Source organism: Schistocerca nitens, chromosome 6 (assembly GCF_023898315.1).
Source record: "Schistocerca nitens isolate TAMUIC-IGC-003100 chromosome 6, iqSchNite1.1, whole genome shotgun sequence".
In the NCBI taxonomy this organism is placed as follows: domain Eukaryota; kingdom Metazoa; phylum Arthropoda; class Insecta; order Orthoptera; family Acrididae; genus Schistocerca; species Schistocerca nitens.
Window position 1 is genome coordinate 245606251 of NC_064619.1, and position 10709 is coordinate 245616959.

Genomic DNA, 10709 nt, shown 5'->3' on the forward strand with positions numbered 1-10709 from the left:
CCTATTTTTTCTTACGTCACAATTTTAAAGTCTCTGTGGGTGTGATCTTGTTATGTAGAGACGAATTTCAATGCCGGGTGGTGTTTCCTCCCACACGCTGCCCCCGCATACTGAAGCTCCTTCACGAGTCTCTCTTCAACAGAGAATGTTTAAAGCAATATCGGCAGGGTTCTCCACCCATCTCGGGTTTTTGTCAATCTAAGTCGCCATTTGCACACAATTTGGCATGATACCCTCTGGTGGACATTCAACAACTATCAATCAATCTCAATCCGAATAACTTCGTGTGTAGGGGTCAGAGATAGATCAATGGGTTCTTGAGTTGCTCATTTTGTGAAGCTCTTTTTTTGAATAAATTATCCAGTTTTTCTAGAAATTGTAATCATTAGTTTGTCCGTACTTGTACGTCACATCTACCTATTTTCGTCCCATTCGGATAATTCTTTTGTGGTGCGTCAGTTTTTTTTGTGTCAGAGTGTATTATAGCCGAATGATGGTTACTTTCTGGATAGTCACTGCATATAAATATTCTACACACAAATTCGGTTTTACTCTCGAGGGAACCCACAGCCAAGTAAATAAATGTTTTCGCTTTCATTACGAGGGTCACTCCAAAAGAAACGCACACTATTTTTTTTTTTAATTCATCTTTTAGTCTACATGTTTGAAAGTTTTACAGTGTGTTCAAATGGCTCTGAGCACTATGCGACTTAACTTCTGAGGACATCAGTCGCCGAGAACTTAGAACTAATTAAACCTAACTAACCTAAAGACATCACACACATCCATGCCCGAGGCAGGATTCGAACCTGCGACCGGAGCGGTCGCTCGGCTCCAGACTGCAGCGCCCAGAACCGCACGGCCACTCCGGCCGGCCATTTACAGTGTGTACATACATCCTTTAGGAACAATATCTTCATTTCTCCACATAATTTCTATCCCTCTCAACTGCCTTACGCCATCTTAGAATCAGCGCCTGTATTCCCGCACGGTAAAATTCCGGACCAACCTGTTGGAGCCACTGTTTGGCAGCGCGCACAAGGGAGTTATTGTCTTCAAACCTTGTTCCATGAAGAGAGTCTTTCAGTTTTCCAAAGAGATGATAGTCACATGGAGCCACGTCAGGACAGTAAGGCGGGTGTTTCAGTGTTGTCCATCCGAGTTTTGTGATCGCCTCCTTGGTTTTTTGACTGACATGTGGCCGTGCATTGTCGTGCAACAGCAAAACATCCTGCTTTTGCCGATGTGGTCGAACACGACTCAGTCGAGCTTGAAGTTTCTTCAGTGTCATCACATATTTATCAGAATTTATGGTGGTTCCACTTGGCATGATGTCTACAAGCAAGAGTCCTTCGGAATCGAAAAACACCCTAGTCATAACTTTTCCAGCAGAAGGTGTGGTTTTGAATTTTTTTTTCTTGGGTGAATTTGCAGGGTGCCACTTCATTGATTGCCTCTTCGTCATGGTGAAAAATGATGGAGCCATGGTTTATCACCTGTCACAATTCTTCCAAGAAATTCATCTCCACCATTCTCTTACTGTTCCAAAAGTTCGCTGCGTACCGTTTTTCTTGTTTCTTTGTGAGCCACGGTCAACATCCTGGGAACCCACCTGGCACAAACCTTTTTTAACGCCAACACTTTCAGTATTCTGCAAACACTTCCTTCCTCTATCCCAATGTAGCGTGACAATTCGTTCACTGTGATACGTCTGTCAGCAGTTACCAATTCGTTAACTCTTTGCACATTGTCTGGAGTGTGTGCAGTACGAGGCCTGCCACTGCATGGACAACCCTCAATATTGCCATACCCGCTTTCATCATGTAACCTGATTGCCCACCGTCTAATTGTACTGCGATCGACAGCAGCATCTCCATACACCTTTTCCAACCTCTTGTGGATGTTTCCTAATGTCTCGTTTTCACAGCACAGGAATTGTATGACAGCACGTTGCTACTGACGAACGTCAAGTGTAGCAGGCATCTTGAAGACATGCTGTGACAGCGCCACTCACGGGAACAGGCTGAACTAAGTTTGAAAACAAGCGGGAAAGATGTATCTACATACCGTAAGACTTTCACACATGCAGAATGTAAACTGTATTTTTACAAAAATAGTGTGCATTTCTTTTGGAGTGACCCTTGTATATGGAGAATTTATGCCAAGTGGCATGGCAGTGAACCGGCTGTTTAAGCCAAGGAGAACTTGTCGTCCCTGGAGGATGGACGGCCACTGACCCTGAGAAGACGAGGGGCAGGGAGAAGTCGACGACGCGGTGGCGCTCGGGCGTCATCATGACGAAGGCGGCGGCCACCTCGACGCGCCCCGACAGCAGCCGCCCCACCAGGCCGTTCCAGCTGCCGCCGCGGCTGCGGAAACCCCAGCCCGCGCTCTGCTCGAAACGGTACCTGCCACACACAAACACTACACTACAGGTCGCAGCATGAAGGCGGGCTCAACACGGGCCTGGGGCCATGTGAGCTGAAACCTCTGCTTCATGGAACGATTCATTACAGAGGGCGGGCAAAAATACGGAAACACCGAAAATACAACACATTACCGTGCCTGATACGGCGCTCGGAAACCTCTCTCATTCAAAAAGATCCAGTCGTCTCGCAACGGACAAACACAGGTCCTGCATGGTTTTCGAGAGTATCTTACACTACTGGCCATTAAAATTGCTACACCACGAAGATGACGTCCTACAGACGCGAAATTTAACCGACAGGAAGAAGATGCTGTGATATGCAAATGATTAGCTTTTCAGAGCATTCATACAAGGCTGGCGCTGGTGGCGGCACATACAACGTGCTGACATGAGCAAAGTTTCCAACCGATTTCTCATACACAAACATCAGTTGACTGGCGCTGCCTGGTGAAACGTTGTTGTGATGCCTCGTGTAAGGAGGAGAAATGCGTACCATCACGTTTCCGACTTTGATAAATGTCGGAGTGTAGCCTATCGCGATTGCGGTTTATCGTATCGCGACATTGCTGCCCGCGTTGGTCGAGATCCAATGACTGTTAGCAGAATATGGAATCGGTGGGTTCAGGAGGGTAATACGGAACGCCGTGCTGGATCCCAACGGCCTCGTATCACTAGCGGTCGAGATGACAGGCATCTTATCCGCACGGCTGTAACGGATCGTGCAGCCACGTCTCGATCCCTGAGTCAACAGATGGGGACGTTTGTAAGACAACAACCATCTCCACGAACAGTTTGATGACGTTTGCAGCAGCATGAACTATCAGCTCGGAGAACATGGCTGCGGTTACCCTTGACGCTGCATCACAGACAGGAGCGCCTGTGATGGTGTACCCAACGATGGTTCAAATGGCTCTGAGCACGATGGGACTTAACATCTATGGTCATCAGTCCCCTAGAACTTAGAAGTACTTAAACCTAACTAACCTAAGGACATCACACAACACCCAGTCATCACGATGCAGAGAAAATCCCTGACCCCGCCGGGAATCGAACCCGGGCGCGGGAAGCGAGAACGCTACCGCACGACCACGAGCTGCGGACTGTACTCAACGACGAACCTGAGTGCACAAATGGCAAAACATCATTTTTTCGGATAAATCCAGGTTCTGTTTACAGCATCATGATGGTCGCATCCGTGTTTGGCGACATCGCGGTGAACGCACATTGGAAGCGTGTATTGGTCATCGCCCTACTGGCGTATCACCCGGTGTGATGGTATGGGCTGCCATTGGTTACACGTCTCGGTCACCTCTTGTTCTCATTGACGGCACTTTGAACAGAGGACGTTACATTTCAGATGTGTTACGACCCGTGACTCTACCCTTCATTCGATCCCTGCGAAACCCTACATTTCAGCAGGATAATGCACGACCGCATGTTGCAGATCCTGTACGGGCCTTTCTGTATACAGAAAATGTTCGACTGCTGCCCTGGCCAGCACATTCACCAGATCTCACACCAATTGAAAACGTCTGATCAGTGGTGGGCTAGTAACTGGCTTGTCACAATACGCCAGTCACTACTCTTGATGAACTGTGATATCGTGTTGAAGCTGCATGGGCAGCTGTACCTGTACACGCCATCCAAGCTCTGTTTGACTCAATGCCCAGGCGTATCAAGGTCGTTATTACGGCCAGAGGTGGTTGTTCTGGGTACTGATTTCTCAGGATCTATGCACCCAAATTGCGTGAAAATGTAATCACATGTCAGTTCTAGTATAATTTATTTGTCCAATGAATACTCGTTTATCATCTGCATTTCTTCTTGGCGTAGCTATTTTAATGGCCAGTAGTGTATATCACTTTTTGTGCCCTATAGTGGCAGGTTCATTAGGTAAATAGCAACCAGGCACTCTCCTCTGGAAAGTCGGCCATAAAGGCTCAGTAATATTTACATTGGTGACTCTGGAGGCCAGGGGAGATCCTCGAGCTCAGTAACCTAGTCCTAGATAATGCGAGCTGTGTGAACAGGGTCCTGTGGTCTTGTAACACTGCATCACCATTGTAGAGCAAGAAGTTTACCGTGGGTTGGATGTGATCCGCCAAAATGGTCACTTAACACTGGACAGTAACGCGACGTTGCAGATTACCAGCTGTAGAAGTATGAAACTGGATTTCGGTTGCAATAATTACAGGTCTGTTGTTTGAAACTGATAAACAGTATTTTATTGAAAATAATCTCCACTGCTATTTGCAAATTTCTCTCATCTCTGCGGCAGCTATGAATGCCACGCCAAAAAAACAGTACTTCTTTTGAAGTGAACCAGTCGGTGAGCCTTTTAGTTCTTTTTCATACTAATTGAAGCGTTGTTCAGTGAGACCGTGTCCCAGCGATGCGAATGGACGATAAATGGAAGGAGCCAAGTCTGGAGAATAAGCCGCATGCACTAGTATTTCCCTACTGAATGCCTCGATCGTTTCCCTGACCCGTTTTGCTGTGTGTGATGGGGCGTTATCATGGAGCAATATGACTCTGTGTTGCCTTTTCCCATATCCCGGTCGTTTTTCACGTATTGCTCGATTCAGATAGATCATTTTGTGTTGGTAGCGATCAGTGTTAACGGTTTCACCAGGTTTTAGCAGCTCATAATAGATGACACCCTTTAGTCCCACTAAACACAGAGCACTGTCTTCTTTCCAGAGCGATTTGGTCTTGCAGTGGATGTCGATCGTTTGCTTGGATTCACCTATGATTTATGACGCTCAGGATTCTCAGAATATAGCTGTTTTTCGTCACCTGTCACTATCTGATGGAGAAACGAGTTTCTTTTGTATCTGGCGAGCAGCATTTCACAAGTGCTCTTCAGAACTGTTTGCTGTCTTTCATTCGGATCATGCGGAATCCATTTTACCACTGTCTGCACCTTTCGCATATCTTTCAACATAAGAGAAACGGCTTTCTGCGTCACATTCAACAGTTCCGCGTGTTCCTGTTGAGTCTGAGCACCACCTTCATTCAATAAGGCCTGCAATTCGTTGTCTTCGAACTTCTTCAGTGGTTTCCCGAGCTCGTCGTTTCTCATGTCGAAATCACCACTTTTGAATTTTTTGAACTACCCGAAACACTGTTTTCCCAAGAGCATGTTCGCCGAAAGCTTTGACACGTATTCGATGCGATTCTGCAACATTTTTTTTCAAATGATAACAGAACACCAGTGCTGTGTGAAAAACGTAGTTCGTAGGCAAAAAACTCGACATGTTTACGTGTTTGAAACAGATACCAATGTACGGAACTTGGGTTACTTTTTGTTGACATTCGTTGTCAGCCGTTACAGAAAGCAGATGGTACTGCAAAATCAAATGGCTACAAGCACTATGTGACTTAACTTCTGAGGTCAACAGTCCCCTAGAACTTAGAACTACTTAAACATAACTAACCTAAGGACATCACATACATCCATGCCCGAGGTATGATTCAAACCTGCGACCGTAGCAGCAGCGCGTTTCCGGACTGAAGCGGCTAGAACCGCTCGGTCACAGCGACCGGCTAGATGGTGCTGCAGACGCGCTCTCACGGGCCCTACACTGACGGCTAGCACCATCTATAGGGAAATTCCGGTTTCATACATCCACAGCTGGTAACCGTGCGGACGATGGAATATGGCTGTCCAAATGATCACCGAACCCCTGCTGTGTTTCACACTCGGCCAGAAATCATCCGATCATAGTCCAGGCAGGCTTCAGCACCTTGTTTTTCTGTTATGGGAATTTGAATCACTGACGAGTGAATTTTGTATCCCAGCTCAACTATTCTATTCTATCGCTTGCGCCTTGTCCCGCGGTTACGCAGGGTCGGCCTTGGTTAACCGGATTTGGCATGTTAACTTTAAGGGGCTCCGGAACGCCCTATACTTGCAATGTTAAAATAACGCTTATAAATTACATCTTTCCTCACAAAGTATTTGAGGTAGGAAGTTGAACTTTTTACAGATTATTTATTGGAATATGGGCTACAACTTAACACAGGGATTTTACAAAATTTTAGTTCAGTTATTAAAGATGATTTTTTTCAATTGTAATGAAAATTCACAACATTTTTTTTGCAATTTTTTATTTATATATTCAAAAATATACAGTTTTTTGGAAAAAGGCTGTGTTAAATTATGCAGAAGGTACTGTGTAACATTTACTGAAAGTTTGAAACAAATATGTTTGGAAGATCCTTAGAAAACATGTAATTAGTATGAGAAAATAAAAGTTTTGGGAATCGAGCGACAAAGATTGGATTAACTTTTTAGTGCATTCCAGGTCCATAGGATGGATTATCTTCATCCTCTGCAAACTCCTCCTCCAGCTTCCTCTTGTTCCTCCTCCTGTTTACTCTTGCTTGTATTTCTAGACTCTTTACAGCCCTGTCTGCAGCCCGAAGGCGTTCCTTGTCTAAAGCAAACATCGCTCGTACCATGTTAGAACCTATCTTCATTCCCATATTTCTAAATACCTTTGGCTTTCCAACATTTCTCCTTTTCTTAAAAGCCTTCAGAGGATTTCTAATAACTTTACTTTTACTCATTATTATACTTCAACAAAACAGAGACTCAAGAAACAGAATTAATTACGAATATTTTCGAGATAACGACAGAGTAAATAAACATGAAACAATCGACAATCACACCAGCGATATATATTGAACCATCACAGGTTAGCCACAACACATACTTTATCTCACATCACTAAAATGTACCTGATGAACACGGACGTTAATAATAACACCATTTGACAGCAGTTTAACAGCGCCACAGTGGGTCACGCCCATGTGGAACACATTTCAAAAAAAATTTAAAAATAGTTGTAGTCTTCGGAATTGAATAAATTATATATCTATTAAAAGATAATAGTCTGCAGATTCAGAAAACGCAAAAAAGTAAAAATTGAACGTTTCATGATTTTGAGCCTTTCCGGAGCCCCTTAAGGGGTGGCCGGATGCCCTTCCTGCCGCCACCCCGTACCCCCAGGACGGAATTAGTGTACGCCAGCTGTCTGCGTCGAGTGTAGATCGGGAAATAGTGTGAATGTGTTTCAAATATCTGTGAGTCGTGTAACTGAGGCGTGATGTGGGGACCAGCGCGGTATTCGCCTAGTAGGATGTGGAAAACCGCCTAAAAACCACATACAGGCTGGCTGGTACTCCGGCCGCTGTCCGCCAGGCGGATTCGACCCGGGACCGGCGCGCCTACCCTAGTCCAGGAAGCAGCGCGTTAGCGCTCTCGGCTATCCTGGCAGGCTGTATCCCAACTCAACCTGCAATGAAGAACTTATGGGGCTCCCTTCGCGTTGTTTTCTGCTGACAATGTTCGCGAGTGCGACATTCAGTTCTGCAGTGGCTTTAGCAGCTGTCGCCCTTTTATTTATCGCCACAGTCCTCTTCACTGAGCGTTGTCACAGTCACTCAAAACACACTTTCGCTCGCATTATGACTTAGTATGATTGGTTACCTCTTGAAACATCAAACACGTCGGCCGTCTTGGTTACGGAAGCGCCCACCATTCGAGCACTAACAATTTACCCACGCTCGAATTAACTGAGTACCGACATACAGCACTCACAACTACACAGACACTGTTTTGACCCGACTGACACTTGCAACATGTTGAGGTTATTGCACTGGTGCCATTAGTGGTCAAATACAACAGTGCAAGCACCGTGCTGGGCAGCATTTGCATTTACTCGAACGTTCAAACATGCACTACTCGCAGTGTTTCCATATTTTTGTATGTGTTTCCCTGAAAGTCAACAAGGATATGTTAAACACCGGAGTAGAGCACAAAAATCACAGAAATGAGTTACAATGATATGTGCAGTAAATAATAATTTATAGCGTAATTCTCTAATGAAATGCATGGGATTCCTATACATAATTTGTGAAGTGTGCTAAAGGAAGATTCTCAACTTAGATCTATAAATTTTGGATTTATGACAACGCATGTTGCGTCATTTGTGCTCTGTAGCAATTGCGGGTTGGGCCGCGTTTGGTAGCCGTGCGGTCTCGGGTGCCTTGCCACGGTTCGCGCAGCTCCCCCCGTCGGAGGTTCGAGTCCTCCCTTGGGCATGGGAGTGTGTGTTGTCCTTAGCGTAAGTTAGTTTAAGCTAGATTAAGTAGTGTGTAAGCCTAGGGACCAATGACCTCAGCAGTTTGGTCCCACAGAACTTACCACAAATTTCCAAAAATTTCCAATTGCGGGTTGGAGGTGGCACGAATCATCAGCTGTGCTTACCCAGATAGACGGACATGTGAGGGCAGCTCACGTTGTAGGGCGCACAATAGCTTGCTTACTCACCGCCACTTATCATAACAAAATTACTGATATATAAGTGGAGTCACAGGTACCTGCTAGTATTTCGTAAATTCCTGTTCTCATGGAGGAAAGGTAATACTACGGAAAATCCAGCATTGTTGACTTGCGCTGTTCCATTCTGTAAATACTGTCTTCCGTTCTGTTGTGTGGCTATAACTGATTTTCTGCCTTTCTGTTACATGTTTGTGACCTTCACTCAGTGTTTTGTTCTACACCTGGCTGGAACAGTGTCTTGAAAGGAGGATATAAGATGAACATCAACAAAAGCAAAACGAGGATAATGGAATGTAGTCGAATTAAATCGGGTGATGCTGAGGGTATTAGATTAGGAAATGAGACGCTTAAAGTAGTAAATGAGTTTTGCTATTTAGGGAGCAAAATAACTGATGATGATCGAAGTAGAGAGGATTTAAAATGTAGACTGGCAATGGCAAGGAAAGCGTTTCTGAAGAAGAGAAATTTGTTAACATCGAGTTTAGATTTAAGTGTCAGGAAGTCATTTCTGAAAGTATTTGTATGGAGTGTAGCCATGTATGGAAGTGAAACGTGGACGATAAATAGTTTGGACAAGAAGAGAATAGAAGCTTTCGAAATGTGGTGCTACAGAAGAATTCTGAAGATTAGATGGGTAGATCACATAACTAATGAGGAGGTATTGAATAGAATTGGGGAGAAGAGGAGTTTGTGGCACAACTTGACTAGAAGAAGAGACCGGTTGGTAGGACATGTTCTGAGGCATCAAGGGATCACAAATTTAGCATTGGAGAGCAGAGTGGAGGGTAAAAATCGTAGAGGGAGACCAAGAGATGAATACACTGAACAGATTCAGAGTAGGTACTGGGAGATGAAGAAGCTTGCACAGGATAGAGTAGCATGGAGAGCTGCATCAAACCAGTCTCTGGACTGAAGACCACAACCACAACAAACTAGTGCTTGGCAGTAATGAGGATTGTGTTGGTTCTCGCCGCCAGTTTGATCAGTGACACTTTGAAAGATAAGGGAAAGATAACCTATAAACATATTCTGGATTAACCTTGTCTTACAAGGCATCTTATCTAATACTGGTCACCGCTTTAAAAGTGGATGGACTTGAGTGAGTTTAATGAGGGAAAATGAGAACAGTGTCCCTCTACTCCACCAAAACAATGTGGAGCAGACTAATCTAAATGCTAGATACTACAAGGGGTAGTCAATAAGTAACGCAATACCTTATTTTCTCGGCCAGTTTCGGTAGAAAAAACATGGAAGTTATTGTGACATATCTTGGAATATTCTCGATTGAGACCCTATAGTTTCATGAAGTTCCAATAGATGGCGGCGCTATAATAGCCTTCAAAATGGCGTCTGTAACGGAGGTGCGTTCCAAGCAGAGAGCTGTCGTTAAGTTTCTTTTGGAGGAAAACCAAGGCATTGTAGATAATCATAGGCGCTTGCAGAATGTATACGGAGACCTAGCAGTGAACAAAAGCCGGTGAGTGGTTGTGCGAGGCTTCTGTTATCATCAAAACAAGATCGTGTAAACGTGTACCATTTCCCATGTGCCGGCCGGCCTCTGGAAATTGAAGAAACGACTTCAGAAAAATGCAGACGAACTTCTTCTCTTCCATGACAACGAAAGGCCTCACAGTGGTCTGTCGCCCGAGAGGAGCTCACAAAACTTCGTTGGACTGTTGTTCCTCATCTGTCCTACAGCCCGGATCTCGCACATTCTGGCGGGGAGCAGTGCGTGGAAGACAGGGAGGTTATTGATGCAGCAAGACGTTGGCTCTGACGTCGACCAGTAGAGTGATACCATGCAGGCATACGAGCCTTGCCAGCATGGTTGCATAAGGTCATCGCTTTGAATGGAGATTACTTTTAAAAAGAGGATTTTGTAGCCAAAAGGGTGGGGAATGATACAGTGTATTGGAATCCTGAATAAAACCA

At 44.9% G+C, this 10709-nt stretch overlaps 1 protein-coding gene across 1 annotated transcript in view; it reads right to left on the bottom strand.

Annotated features, from left to right (window-relative positions):
- LOC126263306 (glutamate receptor 1-like) overlaps positions 1 to 8689 on the bottom strand; it is a 58683-nt gene extending 49994 nt beyond the window's left edge. Inside the window, exons 1-2 of the mRNA XM_049960394.1 lie at positions 8640 to 8689; positions 2238 to 2408 (exon numbers count right to left, since the gene is read on the bottom strand). Coding sequence (XP_049816351.1) covers positions 2238 to 2408; positions 8640 to 8689 — 221 coding nt within the window. The remainder of the gene's footprint in view (positions 1 to 2237; positions 2409 to 8639) is intronic.
- Between the last annotated feature and the right edge of the window lie 2020 nt (positions 8690 to 10709).